General features: G+C 43.6%; 2 protein-coding genes, 2 long non-coding RNA genes and 1 other non-coding gene across 8 annotated transcripts; 2 read left to right on the top strand and 3 right to left on the bottom strand.

Annotated features, from left to right (window-relative positions):
- Window positions 1–224: 224 nt before the first annotated feature.
- Window positions 225–906, top strand: Sfp26Ad (Seminal fluid protein 26Ad). 2 transcript variants are annotated; one of them, NM_001273181.2, is made up of 2 exons: window positions 225–326; window positions 397–906. In NM_001273181.2, the coding sequence occupies exons 1-2, from the start codon at window positions 275–277 to the stop codon at window positions 708–710; spliced, it is 366 nt and encodes a 121-aa protein (NP_001260110.1). In that variant the 5' UTR covers window positions 225–274; the 3' UTR covers window positions 711–906. The 2 variants fall into 2 exon arrangements, with proteins under 2 accessions (NP_001260110.1, NP_001162893.1); NM_001169422.3 differs by having other exon boundaries at window positions 245–326; window positions 397–749.
- A 38-nt stretch (window positions 907–944) lies between these two features.
- On the bottom strand, window positions 945–1,534 carry lncRNA:CR45289 (long non-coding RNA:CR45289). 2 transcript variants are annotated; one of them, NR_124109.1, is made up of 1 exon: window positions 945–1,534. It is a non-coding gene; the product is annotated as a long non-coding RNA:CR45289 (long non-coding RNA). The 2 variants fall into 2 exon arrangements; NR_124110.1 differs by having other exon boundaries at window positions 945–1,283.
- Window positions 1,535–3,278: 1,744 nt separating this feature from the next.
- On the bottom strand, window positions 3,279–3,496 carry lncRNA:CR45288 (long non-coding RNA:CR45288). Its single transcript, NR_124108.1, has one exon. It is a non-coding gene; the product is annotated as a long non-coding RNA:CR45288 (long non-coding RNA).
- Window positions 3,497–4,267: 771 nt separating this feature from the next.
- dsf (dissatisfaction) lies at window positions 4,268–17,592 on the bottom strand. Of its 2 annotated transcripts, none has more exons than NM_001273180.1 (5): window positions 17,328–17,592; window positions 15,377–15,460; window positions 15,158–15,319; window positions 6,053–7,389; window positions 4,268–5,956 (listed from the first exon to the last, which is right to left on the bottom strand). In NM_001273180.1, exons 1-5 carry the CDS (start codon window positions 17,335–17,337, stop codon window positions 5,474–5,476), a joined length of 2,076 nt encoding a protein of 691 aa, NP_001260109.1. In that variant the 5' UTR covers window positions 17,338–17,592; the 3' UTR covers window positions 4,268–5,473. The 2 variants fall into 2 exon arrangements, with proteins under 2 accessions (NP_001260109.1, NP_477140.1); NM_057792.3 differs by having other exon boundaries at window positions 4,763–5,956.
- On the top strand, window positions 17,568–18,324 carry asRNA:CR43926 (antisense RNA:CR43926). The gene has a single exon (NR_073729.1).
- Window positions 18,325–18,454: the final 130 nt, after the last annotated feature.

The following is an 18,454-nucleotide window of genomic DNA, read 5'->3' as shown; positions in this document are numbered from 1 at the left end:
ACCATACATTCCCCTATTTTTCATGAATTTATTTCCTTATTTTATATAAACATTTACAAAGTTTATTTATTTATTTTCCCTTTTACTATTAAATTGTATTGGTTTGCCTGTTTTGATTCGGAATGCCAACAAATTAGCAAATTGCAACCAAAAACAAGTGCTAATGTTTTATAATCAACTGTGTCATCCTTTTGTCACTGTTATTTTTCTGAATAATCTAATTTACACACGTCGAAGATTTCAACAATCGGTGTTATTCGGTCATAACTAAAAGATGGCCAGCCTCAAGTGGTTAGCTATTCTACAACTCTTAATTATTTTCGGTGGTCAGTAATATTTAGAACATTGCTGTTATTTTCTTATAATTATTTGTAAGAAACCACTATTTTTATACAGCTCTTGGGCACGCCGAAGTTGATGAAATTACCGATGTCGTAAAGGAGAAGCTTTATGAGGCTATCTCCAAAACTGGATCTACGATCAAATCCGGATCGGCAAGCTTACAGAGTCTTGATGATGCCGTGCGTAACGTTATAAAAATGAAAAAGGGCGCGGCTAAGTCGCTCTTGGATCTAGTAAGCAATCGTATCTTAAAACCTGAAAAGGACGCACCCGCTTCCCTCTCATCATGTGGTGAAGGGGAATTAGTTTGTGAAATCAAAGGGGTACTGGCCGCAGAATCCACACAGCAACCAAACACCATAACTTAATGTAGTGTGTATTGCAAGGAAATAAAGAGGAAAGCATCTAACAACGCATCAGATTTAATAATGAATCAGATGAACAGAACATCCTAATGAAACTTAAATGTATATTTAATGAATTATATATATAATATGTTGTTAGTATAGTCAAAAATTGACAATGTGGAAAAAGGCAATGATAATGAAACAGATGTAATAAAATAAAATTATTAATCTTTATTGTTGCCTGCTATTTACTGCACTTTGTTTGTGGAATTTGTACCGTGTTATCGGTCAATTTGACGAATGGATTTTTTGTATTTAACCGTGCTGCCGAACAAATATCCTACACGCCTACGCATACATGGATGCAGCCCAGTTCTCTATGCGCGATGGCGTTGACCCATGCCATGGCAGCGATGTTCCGGACTAATACCTTCATGTGAGCAGAACCACGTGCGCTCCTCTTCCTCCTGGAACACCGTCTAACTCCGCTCGTGAGGTGGCCGGGTGGTGGTGGCTGAGTGGCTTGGCGTTGGCGTGGCTGTGCTCGGGGTTGCTCTAATTCCACTGGCGCATCCCAGCCTGTTCCTGGTTGTTGCTGCTGTGCACCCGTAAAATTGATTGCGGCGAAAGCTGGAAAGCTGCACGTTATGCTCGTGGCCTGACTTGGTATCTCTGGTCTGGTCTGGTCTGCTCCGACGGATGCTGGGAAAGCAGGAAAATGATTCCCGTTCCCGATCCCCACTGTTTTGGTGGGTGAGTGTGGGTGGTAGTGGGAGTAGGAGGTTCTGGCTGGTTCTTGTGGCAGTAATATGATTTTCTTGCGGAATTTTAAGTGGGCTGCTACGTTTTACTCATTTTCCTTTCCTTTTTCGTTTTCTTATCTACTAAAGTTCTTGTACTTCCTGTAACTATCATCTAGTCATATACTAAAGAGTGTTCTTCTGAACATTCATATTTAGGTAGATAAAGTTATTGTTAATATATGAAATATTTTTGACATCGTGGATGTATTATCTTTGCAAATCCGAGCTTAGCTTCGCCTCCTTTTAATTGTTTAGACTCACAATCAGTTGCCCAGCCATTGTGCCCATTCTATTAGCTTATCCTCTTGTAGCTGCCATGGATTACAGCCATATACGTGGTCTTTCCATACACACCCGCTGACCTGGAGTACCCGTCATACTAGGCGTATGCGGAAAACTCAAAATTAGCAAACAGCTATCAATCCTGCAGCATGATATGCCGGCCCACGTCTCAAATTCGATGGACAAGTGCCACAATTCACATCATCAAGATTGCGTGGATCTTGTGCCCACACACTCGACCATATCCCATATACCATATACCATAACCCATAACCCATATCACACATCACATATCCCATATGCAGCCCACCTTTTTGGCCAAGGCTGATTCGCTTGTCATGATGACGATGAGGAGCACTGCTCGTTGACGGCGATGGGGGTGCGGGGAATTAACCCTTTTGCACACAGCAATGTGTCTATAAAAAACAATGATGGACATTGAGGACTTGGGCATAGAATAATAGTACATCAAAAATTTTACAGCAACGAAATAAAATCATTTACGCAACAACGAGACCCAAAAATAAATGGCAAGAAAGGAGTAAAGAAAACGAAAAGTTTCAGCTAGAATTTAGCTAAGCTGACGTTTAAATGCCCTTTAGATACAATATTAAACCAAATAATATATATGTATGCATTTATATAGTAGAAAGTAACAAATTAGCGATTAAACCAAATAATATATATGTATGCATTTATATAGTAGAAAGTAACAAATTAGCGAATAATACCTTACATAGTTACGCTATAATTCGTCATACGATCTTTTAATTTATCAGTTCGTTTTTTAGTTTTTGAGGTGCTGGATACTCACATTAGAGTATCCCAGGACTAGATGAGGACATCGCTAAGCGGATGTAGCACGCTTATCCTTTACACACTCCCACTCTTTTGAGCAGGACATCTGGGCATTGGGTTTTACTTTTGCATTATTATTTTTACTTTATTTAAACCACACAAAATACTTAAGACGATTTTGTGTTTTGTGGCCCAAGATGTATTGCCCATGGCCGGCGGCAAAAAGAAAAGTGTGAAAAGAACTGGCAGCGGATGCTAAAACTTTTCCCCCCAAGAGTTGGGCGGTTTTTTTTTGGGGGGGGGGGCGGTGGGGTGGAGCGGTAGCTGGTGGAGCAGTTTCGAAAGGGTAATGTGCAACATGTCCGAGCGGTTTGTGCGGCTGTCCCTCAACGAATCGGAGCTCCCGGCGTTTGCATATGCAAAATAAGACCTCTTTCCTTACCTTTTGCCAAAGACATTTGTCTCAGACAATTGAATCGGGCTCTTTGATGACAGAAGATGTTCGGAGACCGGACATCAATAATAGACGCATAGCGCACATGTCCTTTGAAAAGGATTGGTGTCTGTTGGCAAAATTTATGACAGCTCCGGTTCAGTCCACTTCGCCTTGGTGGTATCAGGTGGTGGTGGCATCGTCATCATCCCCCCACTTGGACAATGCTTAAGCATTGCGGAATATGCGACAGCATACAAATTGAGGATTTTTATTTTCATTACGCTTTTTATGATTTACATTTTTATTTGCCGCTCGCTTTGTCCTGCAAAATGTTTTCGGCACCTTTTTTTCTTTTTTTTTTTGATGCTATTTACTTAACATCTTTTTGTGGCCCCTCCGCTGTTGCTCTGCAAATAGTGTGAAAACACTTAATTGTTTTAATTGCTTAAACTGGTTAATATTTTCTTCGTTTTGTGCGGCATTACATCCATTGGCTTACAAGGTTTTCGGTTGGTTAGGCGCTTTAATTTGTTTAGTTGCAGCAAAATTGGCATCACTCGCTGCGTAATGCAAGTTACACGGTTCTGAAGTCCAAGTAAATACAATTTATGAAATGTTCTCATGTAACTTATTTTCGATACTAGATATATTCTAGATGATTCTTTGAAACAAGAAATATTCATAGGCTCTTAAAAATAACGTTCCATTAACACAACCTTTCCAAAAAGCTTGAGATTAGTTTACTCCATGTTTGTTTTGCTTAAAATTGAAAAAGGTTTTACTTAACTATAGTACCTATACCAAGTAAGTACTTAAAAGTCGGATTTTTATTTCAAACGTTATGAGTTTGAGTGTCAAATGAATGCCAGATGCTGATATGTATATATTAATATCCTCATACAAAAATCTCAGTAACAGGACGGTAAAAAAATCATTTTCGTGGCGCCTACGAAATACATATCACTAACATTTTGGCCACGCCCACCAAGCGCCTACAACGCTGAAATTTATCTGGAACCGAAATGCTTGAAGCTTTGTAGATCTTACCAATATCCATTTATATTCGGTTCGGTTTAAAGCCAAGGGAATGTATGTATGGAACACATTCGCAAAAGAAATAACTATACTTACTTATCAATTACCAAAGTCTCCTTTAAAAACTAAAAGAAAGTTCCCAAATACCCAATAGATATTTTCTTAACGAAAAAAAATAGAAAAGCAATGAAATTTTTTTTTAATATATTATTATTTATTTAAATTTGCCTTAGATGGTTAGATTGACCATAATATTACATTCATTTATATTAGTTAATGTTTTGTTTGCGCTATATCTAACTTCGCGTTCTTACGAGTATCAATGTGAAAAACTCAATTATAAAGCATTCGGCGACTTGCACAAGCGGAGTACGGATGCAAGTGCTTGTCCAGATACACGGATACATTTGTATCCGTCTATGCATTAGATACAACTAACCGAAACATCAAGCCAGAGAGGCAACCAACGAGCCAACAGTAACAGTGAGGCATAACATGCAACATAAATTGGTCGCTTGACCTGCGGCAAAGTTGTTTTTTCATTTTCACGATTTCTAAACGCGTTATTCGAAATGATACCCCGAATGGTAAAAAAGTGGAAACTGAGAAAAACCGGGAGGAAGGTATTAAAAAAAAAGCAGTCATATTAAATCATGAATGTAAAAGTGGGCAGACTTTCAGGGATGAAGGATCTTTGACGACTGTTAATACCCTATAGTAGGCAAACAATGTTGGTAAAGGATATGTATAATTTTTACATTTATCGATTTCGATTAAGAAACCCGTTTTAGAGCTGGATTGCAGAAAAAAGAATTACAACTAATATTCTTTATTTGTCTGATTAAAGGGTATTTCGTAGTCAATGCACGAAAGAATTCAAACCACGGAATTGCTGGATGTGGGATGGGAAGTGATTTGTAAGTAAGGGCGCGGGAATGGGACTGCGAGGTCCTTGCCAGGTTGAAATAACATGGGGAATTTTTAGAAAAGCGACGACAAAACGTCGAATGAAAGATAAATAAAGAGTGCCGCCCAGGCAGTCAAAACGAAAAATCCGTGGAAAAAGATGAAATAAAATAAGGATACAAATGTTAGAAAACGAAGCGAAAGTAAGGAGACTCCGACGCATTGCCGGCGATAAATCAAGGTGTGGGTACGGGTGTGGGTGTGGGAGTGCGCCATCATCGCGGACTGCATCGCCAATGGAGGAGCGCGGTTAGTACATACGCCTCCATTACATGGCGTCCTGCGAACCATAGCATCTGCAGCTTCCGCCCCACATTTGGACCGCCTCCTGCCGCAGTGAATCTGAATAGGATTCGGGTCGCATTGGAATACAAATAAGTTCGCATATGACGACGACCGATGGGTGGCGCTTAGGTGCTAGGGAATCGATTTTGATTTCATTTCGACTGTCATGCGTGGCCGGTTCACTTGTCCACCTGTGCCGGTTCCATGGTGTACATGTCGCGCAGCAGTCGAGCAATGGGCACATTGCCGATGGTCTCCTTGAAGAACAGCGCCTCGATGGTGGCCGCCCGGATGGTGCGCAGCGAGGGCAGCAGGAGCAGCAGCCTGCCGAAGCGGGTTGCTTGGCGAGGGTAGCGCAGTCGCACATGGTCGGAGAGGATGCACTGCGCCTGATCCTGCAACATCTCCACCGGCTGCACGTCGCACAGGCCGGCGGTTTCGGGTGCGAACAGGGCGATGGCCTTCATGCAGCCCACCTCGCTGCCGTCGGGTGTGATCTGGCGGAAGCGGCAGAGGATCTCCTGGATCGTCTTCATCTCCGTTTGTGTGGCCTCGTCCTGCAGCACCCGTTCGCGGATGAGCGGTGATTCCAGTATGGGCGTTAGATCCAGCGGTATAGTCCATTGGGCGAGGTTGAGCAGGAAGAGCTCCTTCCAGGATTCCTGGAACAAAGTGGATTGATTTCGTTAGAATTCCGAGTAATTTATTGCATACGTATATGGCCAAGAATACTATTTAACCTAGGAGAGCATCCCTACCTGGAGCAGCAAATGCTGGTCGTTCTTGGAGAGCGTCTGGAAGGGCATGAGGCACTTGACCCAGCGCACCGCCATGAAGAGCAGTCGCGCCGTCGTCTCCTGCAGCATCTCCCAGGAGAGCAGCCGCGAGTCCAACAGCTGTTGCGGGAAGAGCAGCGTGTTGTGCTGCACCTGGTACTGGATGAGCTCCTGGCACTTGTCCGGACTGAGCAGCAGCTCCAGGAAGCCGCTGGAGCTGCTGGCCGTGTTGCAGGTGGAACCTACACCAGAACGCGGCGGTGGCGGCGTGGGCGTTGTGGGTGTCGGTGATCCGGATGTGTAGCTCGACTGCTTGTGCTCTCCATTATTGTTATTATTATTGTTGTTATTGTTATTGTTGCTGGCGCAAATCATGAGAGAGGCGTGGCTGGGCGGCGTGGTTGCCTCACTGAGGCTGTGCCGCGACATCTGGCGGTGCTGCGGCGATCCCGACGAGGTGGTCAACGTGGGCGCTGGCGAAATGCTACCAGCACTAAGGGGCGGCGAGTTCGATGGCGAAGGTGTCTCCGTTTCCACATTGACGCGCGGACTCTCGCTGCCCAGGCTGAGGCCCTCCTCGCCACCACCGCTGCGCGATCCAATGCTCGAGATGGACTGGATGGAGTTGCTGGGCGAGGGCGAGGAGTAGTTGTGGTTGTTGCTACTAGGCGACGACGTCTGGGCCGCCGAGGCGTAGGGCGTGCTAGTGGAGGACACCACCGCCGCAACGGCTGTGGCAGTGATGCCCGGCAGCTTGCTGGCCGCCTCCGCTATCAGATTGTGGTGCAGCAGGTGCGAGGGGAAGGGCAGCGTGGAGCCGGGACCGCTGCCGGAGATTGCGCTCGAGTTGCCGCCGGGATTGCTGACGACGCCGCCATGTGGGGCAGGCAGCGCGTGTCCATGTCCCGGATGGTGGAAGGCCGTGGCGTGCTGATGTCCGGCTCCACCATGGTGCAGGTGGCCAGCTGGTGGAGCTGGTCCCTGCTGGGCGCCACTGGCCGTCAGGTGAAAGCCACTGGGTGGCGCCGCCGGAGCAGGCGGATGCGTGGAGATGTGCTGCGTATAGTTGAACGAGGCCGAGACATTGGTCACCAGCGAGACGGGCATGGCGTGGTGGTGGTGATGCAGCCCGGAGGCAGCCGCTGCAGCCACTGCCGCATGATGGGCGGCCGCTGCGTGGGCGTGGTGGTGATGATGGTGATGGTGATGGGCGGCTGCTGCATGATGCGCTGCAGCGGCGGCGGCAGCAGCATGATGATGATGATGATGCAGTTGCGGGTGCAACTTGGGTTTCCTAGGACCGCGCTCGTGCTGCACAGCTGGGGGAGAGGAAAATGAGTGTTGACTTTTGAAAACATTTAGAAGTTCCGAGTAAGAAGTGCATGTGTAGTATCTTATAATAAACAAAGCGTACTCTTAGATACAAAATCTAGATATATTCATTCTGCAACTAGTACTTTGATCTAAGTTCACACGTATATATAGATTAACCTTATATCAATTTTTAAATCATTGGCTTGCCATTTACATGTGACGAAGCCATCTGGTTTGCATAAAAACATTTGAAGTGTGTAATTGCGATAATCTGGCTCTAAGTAGTTAAATAAATAAAGTTAATTTCAAAGATACTCTCGGCTGGCTTTCTTCTCATCTTCCGCAGCTATCTATCCCTTTTGAAACTTTTCGGGACGGGCTTTTTGTGGCATGGTCGCAAAAGGTTGGGCCTTAGCCGATTTGGGTCAGTGGTGCGGGAAGGGCGGGACCAGAGGGAAGAAATAATAAACCGATTATTAGGAAGCTGGAGATGCAAAGATACGAGCTATAAGAACACAAAGTAGCGGATTGGATAGATGAACTGTCCTCGGGCGTGAGAACTGTTGCACATGCCTCGAGCCAAAAACCTGGGCACATAACTGTCTGCTGACAAACCATGTGTGTGTGTGCGTGTGTGAGTGGCTGTCATGACTTTTATTTGTTTGTAATTAAATGTATCTATAGTAGCGCTGCGAATCTTGTAGATTGCATGACGTGGCGCAAAAGGGGTGACATTTTAATACCCAGCTAATCGCATATGTGAGTGCGTCTTTCCCCCGCAAAATGACTACAGTCACTTGAGAGCCTTTGCCCCCACCAGCTTGGCTTCATCTTCATTCCGCGCTCCACGAATGTTTGAAACTAGAAAAAAAGTTGTCACATTGCCACCTAGAGCGGGAAGAAGTCTCAAAGCTTTTAAAAGATCACAAATTTCAATTAAAGAAAATGCCAAACTCATCAAATTTTTATGCTGCGGGTTTAGCAAACTTCAGGTCCCCATTTTCAGCGCGACTCAAAAAAATTGCGGTTCAGCTGAATGCGAAAGAAAAGTTGAAAATACTCCCTGCGGAACTCAAACTTCAAGCTAACCCTTTGGCTCTGACTCTGGAACACCCACTTTCCTTCACTTTTCTTTTTTTTTTTGTTTCCTTAAACACAGAAACACGTGAAAAAGGCAACAAAATTAGCTGCCTTGGCAGGAAAAACTTAAACTTAAGTACTTGTTTGCTTCACATCCTTTTTGATTTTGGCATTCTACGCTTTCTACGGACGTCGACATTTTTTCTCGTAGCAAACTTTGTTTGAAGGCAACCGAAGGCAAAAGCAGAAAAGTAAGTTGATGAGCAAAAAGTAACGATTTACTTACTGCCAAGTTATGAAAATGGAAAATGCACAAGTCGTGTCTGCTCTCTAACACCAAAACGGGCAAATCACTGCAGGCGTTTCAAAAAAGCTTACTAGAATTAAGTGGAATATACTTTTTGAACTTGGGAATCAACTTTTGAGGATCTTATAAAATTTATAAATTGCATTTGATTTTAGTGAGTTAGTTTCGCAATATCAATGCGGTATAATTTGACTATTTTATACATACTAATCATGCTACTAAGGCTCTAAGAATTCCATAAACCATAAAATCTAATAAATATCAAAAGCTACAAGTTAGCTTGATAGCTAGATCATAATAAAATGGATGAGCATTTCCTCCCCAAACACCGTAATTACATAATTAAAAGTGTCTATTGTAATGATTGAATGGTTGAGATATCCGTAAGTACTTGACAATTGGCCATTTCTTACTCCATTGTTGGCCTCACAATTCCGTGGGTGACTGCGCACTGGAGCAGCTTGTGTCGACATAATGTGGCCATTATGGACTATTAAACACTCGGCTACTAGTCCTTTTGCAACCCCCTGATGGGATCGAAAAACTGGGTCTGCACAGACACCCCTGCGTTTGGCTCGGCTCGGAGCACATCGAATCACTTCAAGTGTTTTCCTAATTTCACGGTTTATGTATCTTTTTATTTTATTTCGGTTTGTTCTCGAGTGTTACGCCTCACGCCCATGCCCACACACACACACACACAATTTGCAAACGTTGCCTTATTTACTTTTAATTTGCCTGCCAAACAAAACGAACGCATTTTGATATACTCGAGTCGGAAGTCCTTTTGCGCTCCGTTTTGATTACGACATAATATGCCCCGCATCTGCTCATTACCGATTTTGCCGATTTATTTGCATCGATTTCTGGGGCACGCGTTGCGCTTTTCAGCTTATGGGCGGCTGCGTATCCTTCGTCCTGGCCACCGCTCGCCGTGATGTTGATGATGATGACCATCATTTGGTAGTTTGCGTGCGGCATCGTCGTGAAGTCGCCGTGGTCGTGTCTCGCCGTGGGAACTTGCCAGCTGTGTGGCAGCTCGCTTTTCCACTGCCACTTATCATTAATTTTTCCGCCGCGTTTTCCTTGGCATCCAGACATTGCGGCCTTTGTCCGACGCTCCTCAGCTTCGCCGCCTACGAAATGGTTCCTTTTCCCCCTCAAACGCATGTATTTTGACATAATTGTTTTTGCTCTCGTGGAACTTCTGGTCCGCTTCCCTGTGCTCTACCCTAATTAATTGATTAACTTCAGCAAATCGGTCAATATGTTCGCTATGTTTCTCTTTTTCCATTTGCCTCGCTGTCCTGCGGCGGAGGTGGTGTCCTGTGAGCAGGGTTGCGATCCTCGTAATGAGTTGCTAATTAGATTTGTAGATTGTCATTTTTTTACTCACTCGCTCTTTTCGCTCCCAGCGGGCGTAACTTTTTGTAACACATTTCGGAAAAGCCTGGGAGGTTTCCCAGGTGTTTTTCTGTTTCGAAATGGGCGGGAAATTTGGAGTAAAAGGGAAACTCCTTGATTTCCGTAAGAGTTTATAAGTCAAGTGTTAATTAGATTTCATATTCATGAGATTTGCATACTATGCCAGCTATTTGCCTTGTAAGCATAATAATGAAATATTCATGAGTTTAGGTAATGTTTATTATTATTATTATTATTATTATATTATAATAATAGGTTACTTTTATTATGCCTATTGATAGCAGCAGCTTAGGGTAATCCAAAGGGTAATCAAGGGTATGGAATTGTTCCTGCTTATAGTTGAATCATTCGATCGGTAGGAGATAGTTGATACTCTCGTTCCATCGATTTGCTGCTTGACTCCTGAACACTTTGTGTGCATGTCCGTGTGTTTACCGCCCATTCGACGTGGCAAGTGGCTACGGACATGATGAGGCCAACGGCTTTTACGCCTCTGACTCTCATTCGAGTTGTGCTCGCCCAGTGGGTAAGTGATTTTAAATCCGCTTTTAATGTTGACACTGACACGTTTGACTCACTCACGCACACTGCAATGCAGGCAGGATGTGTATGGTGTGCATCTGTGTGTGGGTGTGGGTGGAGATGGGCATGGGCATGATGGTGTCCTGAATGCTGGGGTTCGTGTCCATGACATGTGCAAGCCAGGCGCATTTACATGTCGCACAGTCTCTGGCAAAAGTGTATGCACATATCGTAGTAGGCTATAATGTCAATTAAGTAAAACACGCAGCCATGTGTGTGTGTGTTCGTGTGTGGGTGTGCGTGTGAATTTGCATGTGTGGGCGTGTCTCTCAGCCATGGCTTTCTGTGCCCTGCAGCCATGTGTAAATGAAATTGCGTATACGCAATGTGGCGTGGGGAATTCAACGCTGGCTCAACCGAACCGGGCGGCTTAAAAGCTACACAATAAATATCAGCAGGGTTCGAATGTATGTATGTATGTACGCACATACATATATATATATATACGAATATATGAAGGAGTGTGTATATGGCTGCACATCAGCAAAAATCAATACGTTAAAATGTGGTCATGAAATTAGCAGTGACTGCCTTTTGCGCCAGCGCCAAAAAGTCGTCTCCAGAATAGACATCAACAACAACAAAAGTGTATTGTACATTGACACCATCACGAACGAAACGAGTGCCAATCCCACAGACTTGGGCCAAAAATGAAGCCAGCCTGGGGAACCACAGTCTGTTGACAAAAGGGCTTAAGAGCCCAGAAGTATGCAACAAAATACTTGTACAACTCAGAGTATACACTCCAAGGTGCTAGTGACACCGGGAAACACCAACAGAAACTAAGAGCACTCCATTCTGCCGTCCTTTCCAATGGGTTTACACTTGGCTGAATCTTGCAAAAGGTTTTCGCTCGTCCACTTGGAATTGTCTCTGCTGTTTGTCTTATCGCCTTGCCTCGCTTAATCCTTGCCAGAAAGTGTGGGCGGAGAAAGTTGCCTTCGTTAAGCGCAAAAGTTAAAGTTAGTACACATCGACTCAAGTCGAGAAGACTGGATTCCGATGCACATTAAGCCTCGCAATGGAAATCAAAGGACAATTGTAAGTCTTATTCCAATATTGATTAATAAACTTAGACATGCTGACCTGCAGAAGCTCGAATTTCATTGGTTTCTTTGGCAAGAACATGGCAAACTAAAATGACATACAGCTCAGAAAATTACTTCTTATGTTCCTGTTCCTTTATGTTCCTTATGTTCCTTTCAATTTTAGCTTTAATAATTGGTATTATCTATTATCATGTGCGTATATAATAAGGAAAGGTCCAATAACATAAGATTGAGACGTCACACAATAGTTTCTAAGCTTATTACTCATACGCAACGTTTCCCCTACTTAACAAATATGGAATTATTTGCAATGACCTCCTTATAGAGCTTACAAACAAATATAATACCTCGCCATATTTTGTAAACAAATTATTTAAAAAGAACTTTATTGAATATTAACCCCAAAACACAGGGGAATGCTCTATTCAACTTATAATCAAATACCAGCATTGTAAAATTATGGTTCTAAATCTTCCTTTGTAACTTCCATTGTGAGAAGTGTCTCCATTTGGGATATTTACACATTTTACTTGGCCATTATAAGCATCATTACATATCACTTTTCGGCTCATCACACAACCGGGGGAATAATGACCCCATCATTATTACACGCCCACTTTACGGAGCTCGGGTGAAAGGAGCTTTTTAAGAATGGGATTCCAGAAGCGACACAAATCACTCAAAATGAGAAATCCGCTTAAATCGCCGCGTAAATATTGGCAAAGAAAAAGAAAGTGAAAAACTGTTGGATGGTTCAGGAGGGTCGCTACGTGTGACTGACACTTTGGGGTATACAAATGCAAATACCATTAAATGTGACAAGTGGCAACATAATTTGTAAGGAGAGCTCTTGTCGTCCCTTCCATTTTTTCTCAAACCTCCAACATTCAATCCGCATCCTGCCCGCCACGATATTAGCATACAAAGTAGCCAACATTTGTAATTCTGTCAGCCTGGTTGGGGGAGGCAGTTCTGCTTCTGAATTCTGAAAGCTTTGACAGCGAAATGTGCGACGCCTGTCATATTTTCCCATAATAACTTATTTGTCAGCTCTAAAGTACGGTGGCATGCTGATTGGTCAGCTGAAAACTGTCAAATTGCCATGTCCTTTGGGCAAACGAGCTGTCTTTGTAAAAAACCCACAATTTCACAGCTTAATGGGACATTATATATTTGATATATGTATGAAACTAAGGAGAAGCAGCTCAAAAAATATCTTCATCTTATTTTGAGAACTTTATTTGTAATTTTTAGATACATAGATAGTAAGTATTTGGATGTATTTATAACAAATCTTCCCTTACCTTTGCAATTAACTTAAAACGAAAAATGAGAAAACTGAGAAGGGCAAACCACAGTCGCAACTTCTTTCAATCCCCAAAATCCTCACCACAGTCATAAGGCCAGCGACCCCCAACAACAAGTTTACTACTCGCATGACCCACCCAATCCAAACTCACAAAAATGTTACACAAACGTGCCTTGAACGATTTTTGTGGCTTTTTTGCTTTCTGCTCTAAACAACAAAAGCATTTTGTCTGGGGAAACTAGAATGGCGTTAGGGCGGAGCATTTTTCTGGGGGTACATATAGCACATAGGGTGGGTGCCAAAGTGTGGGGCTTGTGGAAGATGTGTGAAGTGTTTGGCGTCCATGGCTGTTTGTTGTTTATTTACGGAACCAGCCAAGAAAAACCCCAAAAAGGCAGCCCAACATGAGGCTTTGTAGCGGCAAACTAAGAAAATATCGCAAGGAATGTGAGGAACACGTGTGTACATCTCTCAGCATGCTCATATTCTGCCGTTTTCGATGTTTACAGGATCCCCGAATTTGGTTGGGAAATTGGACTTCTACAGTACAGTATTTGTAGTAATGATGGATATTTTGGCAGCTACCTGGAATCTAAGAAGAATTCTAAGGCTCAAAAAGGCAGTTTAGGATTATAAGGTGTAACTAGCAAACTCTAATTTTAATTGCATTACTTCTTACATCGTTGTTACATTAATATAGATCTTGCAAGTTATGGAGCTATCATCCCAACTGCATCAAGTCCATACTCCTTTATAGAGAACTATGCTGTCGGCTATCATTCCAATCGTTATAATTCCATCCTGTTTTTTTTCCAGTTGTGCTTTTTTTTTGTGGGCAGCTCTAGTTTTCACTTGGGCGGTGGTGGCAAAGGACCCTTTCCGTTTCAGCGCCCCTCATCTCGGTCCACAAGCCAGCATCGTTGCGAAGGTCCTTGGGTTGACTGACGTCTAAGTTCGAGCTTTGGGCATCATCACTTGATTGTCAATACATTTTAGTCGCATTTTCAGCGAACGGATAATGCGTGTAATCCGCTATTAAGTGCACATTGTCAATCGACCCTCACGCCTCAAACCGATCCACCCACACCCACTCAATCCACCGCCCACCCAAAAGAGTGGCCTTTGCGTGTGAGAAAATCTGCTGCGATTCTCACGCTGCTCTGGTCCCTTGTTTCTGGCCCGGCTCTTCTGTGCAGTGAACCCATCAATGGCAGCTCCTGAACACTGAATACCAAATACTGAACATTGAATACTGGCATCGCATCCATGAGATGAGTTTGGCTCCTGGATGTAGTCGCCCAAAGTCCGCACCCTGACTGCCATCGCCATCTGCCAACTGCCAGTTGATACGGAGAATGTTCCTCGCTATTATGTGTTTTTATGCTACATTTAATGTTGGCTTAAGAGCTTTAAAGCTAGCATTGTTGCATTGAGCTGTGTTCTCGGTTTGGTCATGGCTATCCGACTGCCGATTACCGCCTGAATGGGGTACACTCGGTCGATATCCAAATTCGAGCAGCTAACGTTGCTGGTTTTTTTTTAATTATGAGTTGGAATCAGCAGACTAATGGCTCCTATTCTCTTAATCCAATATATATTTAAAATTTAATTTTGGTAATTTTGAACAAATGTTTTCCGAAACCATTGCCCTTTTCCATTTTTAAAACAAAGTAAAATGTATCTTTGTGTAGCTCACTTAAATCAGTTTCAACACTTTCCCCCATTAAGGTTTTTGCCCCCGAGGCACGACCACAGGATTGGGGCTCGCATAATTTATAATCAGCTTAATGACAAATTCAGCCAAAATTCAAATGGCATTTTCTGGAGTCTGGCCACAAGTGCTGGAAAGGCGGGAGCCACCGGCATTTCGGTTACCCTCCCCCCCTTTTAATGTAATTTATGCCCAAAAGCCTTGGCGAAAACAGGCTTCCCGAGCTAATTTGCTGCATAATTAAGTGTATTTGGCAAGTAAAACAATACTTGTGGCGCGGATTGGTATGGTATGTCCTGGTGGTACTTACCATCCTTGTTCATGGCCGACTGGAAGCACTTGGCCAGGCGACAGGCGCGACACTGATTCCGATGGGTCTTGTCCACCGGACAGCGACCCTTGAGATCGCCGGTGGCCTTACAGGTGTAAATCCGATTGCGATGAATGCTCCGCTTGAAAAAACCGGAGCAGCCTGAAAGGGATTAGCTAAGCTTACACTGTTGTCAACTCGATCGGATCCAGGACTCACCATCGCAGCTGTAGATTCCATAGTGCTTGCCGGAGCTGCGATCGCCACACACCTTGCAGGGAATGTCCAACAGGCGATCGCCCGCTAAAAAGGATAATAAGGTGAATATATATGGTAAGAGCGTTTTAGATTCCTTATCAATTTGTAGCAAGCATTTACTTCTTTAGAAATATTATCAATAATTTTTAAATAAATATAAATGCATTTGATTGTCTTAAATTTCTTTCAACATTTGATATATCCACTTAAAATGTATGACACTGGAAAATACAAGCTGCCTTGTGCGACAACAATGGCAAGTAAGTGTATTTAATCATTGGCATATTTAACTTTTATTAAGAGCTAATCCTTCCGGAGCTCTTGCGCCCTGTTAAAACCAGTGCGTCACGCCCAAGGAATGCTGCCTACTTTGCGGCGCTGCTTGGAGAGTGTTTGCCGCGGATTAGCTTGTGAAAATGGCCCGCACACGCCCATATCCTGTGCGGAAAAATGGGCGGGAGCAGGATGGAATGATGTGAGGTTGGATAGTAGCCCTTTGACTGGCACGCTTCGCAAATTAAGTTCAACACTCGGCACTTGTCAAAATAAAACGCTCGCCCTTTGTTGCGGTCCTTTGTCCTGTGACATTTGACATATTGTCGCTGGTGAAGTTCCCTCGGTTGTGGCCATGGTTTTGGTTTTGGGTCGCCGTTCCGTTTGGCGCGTGTTGCCAATTTTCACACCCTCCGGATCGTCAATTGTCCGCAGCGTGTTAACACCTCTCGAGTGGGCCTTTTCTGGGGTTGCATCGGATTCGAATTCGGATGCGGATGCGGAATAGGAATCTGAAGGACCACTGACACCTTGGGCCACGAACCTTTTTAAGTCCGTTGTTTTCTTTTTTAAATTTCGCTATTGTTGATTTTACATATTTCTGTTTATTTACGCCATCACTTCCTATTTTGGAACCCCTTTTTTTATTCGGTAGTTGGCCGGTGTGTGCGGGTTATGTCTTTATATTAAACATATTCAATATGCTTTTTGCCTTTTTATGGAAATCGCGGACATGTTTAGATAGGCAAAAAGCCTATCGGGTGTGGGAAAACGTGAGGGGCTTGCATTATCGGCGTGAGAGCTTCACAATGGGTCATTCTAAAATCGGAGTGACGTGGGAGCCCAACAGGATGGAAATGGAATTACTAATGCCATAATTGGAAGAACATCGGAAAACGAAGTGAAAGGATTTTGTAAATTACAATCTAGCTGTAACACTTTTTACTAGAGAGTCAATGGTTTCTTGAACTAGGAAAACGAGAAAATTAATTACTTTTTCATTTTTTAACGAATCAAAATGTCATTAATATGGTCTGGCAATGTCTGTCACGTTTCTGTCAAGTTTACAATAAAATCATTAAAAGTTAACTCGCAAATGAATTGCTACAGATAAGTTTACATGGCTATATAGATTTGCCTTATTATCCTGTTAAGAATTTGCAAGCAATCAGGATGAAAGAGCGAACGAAACAAAACATCTAATATTGTAAACTAGTTAATGTGATTCAAAAACCAATGTTGACTAAATGTGAACATTTGCTAATACAATATTCCTTCTTTTCTAAGGTTTATCATTTGCACATTACTTAACATACTAAGCGATTCCTTTCAGCTTAACAATTTTGATGAATTATAGAAGACAAATACTTCATGATTTTACAATAAGTTCACCTATCGTTTACGCGTTAAAAGAACCACTATGGCTATACTCTAATTTCTTCAAAATTATGCAATTACAGACAATAATACTATTTACAAAAAAATGTTTTAAAACTGAACGCATCGCTTTTCCACGTTTGCATAAGGCTATCAATCTATCGGATGTGGATGCTCATAAATAATTAGTGTTTAAACAGCTTTTCAATTGCCGACGGTATAGCCACTAGATGTTAATGGGAAATTCCGACGCATTTCGTACCTGTGCCCATTTTCCGTTGATGGAAGTATTTGAACCCTAACGTATCCAGTTTGCTCTGATTTATATTCCGCACTGCGCACTTTAAATTTAAATTCAGAATATATGGCGATTTGTTAACAATTTTAGTGTAACCGGTGCACAAAGTCACTTGCAATTTTAGATTATTTTCAAATGTTCAGATGCCGACGCGATTCGCTGCCGCTGGAATCAGAGTTCTGAAATCGGAAACCTGCTGCGGACGCAAATGCGGATCGCCTGGGCTGACGGACCAACTGCGAATGAAACGGGAAGCTAAGGCTGGCAGAGCCAGCAGCGAACAGACCGCCAATTACGAAAGTGAAGCTGCCAAGGAGAGGTCCTTTTTTGCAGTCAATTTGACAGGAGGGCGAGCCAAGCCAAAGGCAGTAGCCACCCCCACCCGCAATCCCACTCCCATTCACTCCCCCCCGCAGCAAAGCCACAAACGGAAAGGCGAAAAACCCAGTTGAGATGGGAAAATGAAAAGCGGCGAGCGCCGAGAATCGAGAGTCGAGAGCCGAGAACCCAGAAACGAACAAAAACAAACAGAACAAAAAAAAGAAGACCAAACGAAAGTCGAAAATTTACGAAAAGCTACCAAATGTTACATTTCATCCCCTGATAGTGGACCAAAAGCGACCGACCAGCCCAGCCACCCAAGCACCCATGCACCCACCCACTGACTCTCCCATGTCGGCGTGAAGTCCTCGAAGAGAGTGCGAAAGAGAGCCGAGGGAGGAGAGCGAGGAGTGCCGGGTAACCAACCGGAAAACGCCCTTTTTTCACTGCCCCGGCCTGATGCGATTACAGCAAATGAGGGGACTTCCTGCCGTCCACCATTTTTGTTTTTTCCCACTCACCGACACACACACACACCAACCCACTCACCAACACACTCGCCATTCAACCAGCTGAAAACGCACACTAGCGCAGTGGCGCTCGGCACGCACACTGGCGCACATATCCTGTGGCTTTCGACAATTCACCACAAAATGTCAAGAATGACGAAAAGCTAGCCGTGGAACGGCTGCGACATTGTATTGGTATGTGCTGGCGCCGTCCTGCTCCCACAGCCTGCCCTCGGATGTCCTGCTCCTGTGCTTGCCAAA

Source organism: Drosophila melanogaster, chromosome 2L (assembly GCF_000001215.4).
Source record: "Drosophila melanogaster chromosome 2L".
Classification (NCBI taxonomy): Eukaryota; Metazoa; Arthropoda; class Insecta; order Diptera; family Drosophilidae; genus Drosophila; species Drosophila melanogaster.
Note: the sequence above shows the minus strand (reverse complement) of the source record. Positions and strands in the feature narration are given on the sequence as shown.

What these genes read in the sequence shown, in the direction of transcription:
- Sfp26Ad (NM_001273181.2), top strand. Translation starts at nt 275, where the DNA reads ATGGCCAGCCTCAAGTGGTTAGCTATTCTACAACTCTTAATTATTTTC. An exon ending in ACTCTTAATTATTTTCGGTG is followed by an intron (nt 327 to 396) that starts GTCAGTAATATT and finishes ATTTTTATACAG; the next exon opens with CTCTTGGGCACGCCGAAGTT.
- dsf (NM_001273180.1), bottom strand. An exon ending in TGGAATCTACAGCTGCGATG is followed by an intron (nt 15,320 to 15,376) that starts GTGAGTCCTGGA and finishes AATCCCTTTCAG; the next exon opens with GCTGCTCCGGTTTTTTCAAG. An exon ending in ACCAGCATTTGCTGCTCCAG is followed by an intron (nt 5,957 to 6,052) that starts GTAGGGATGCTC and finishes ACTTTGTTCCAG; the next exon opens with GAATCCTGGAAGGAGCTCTT.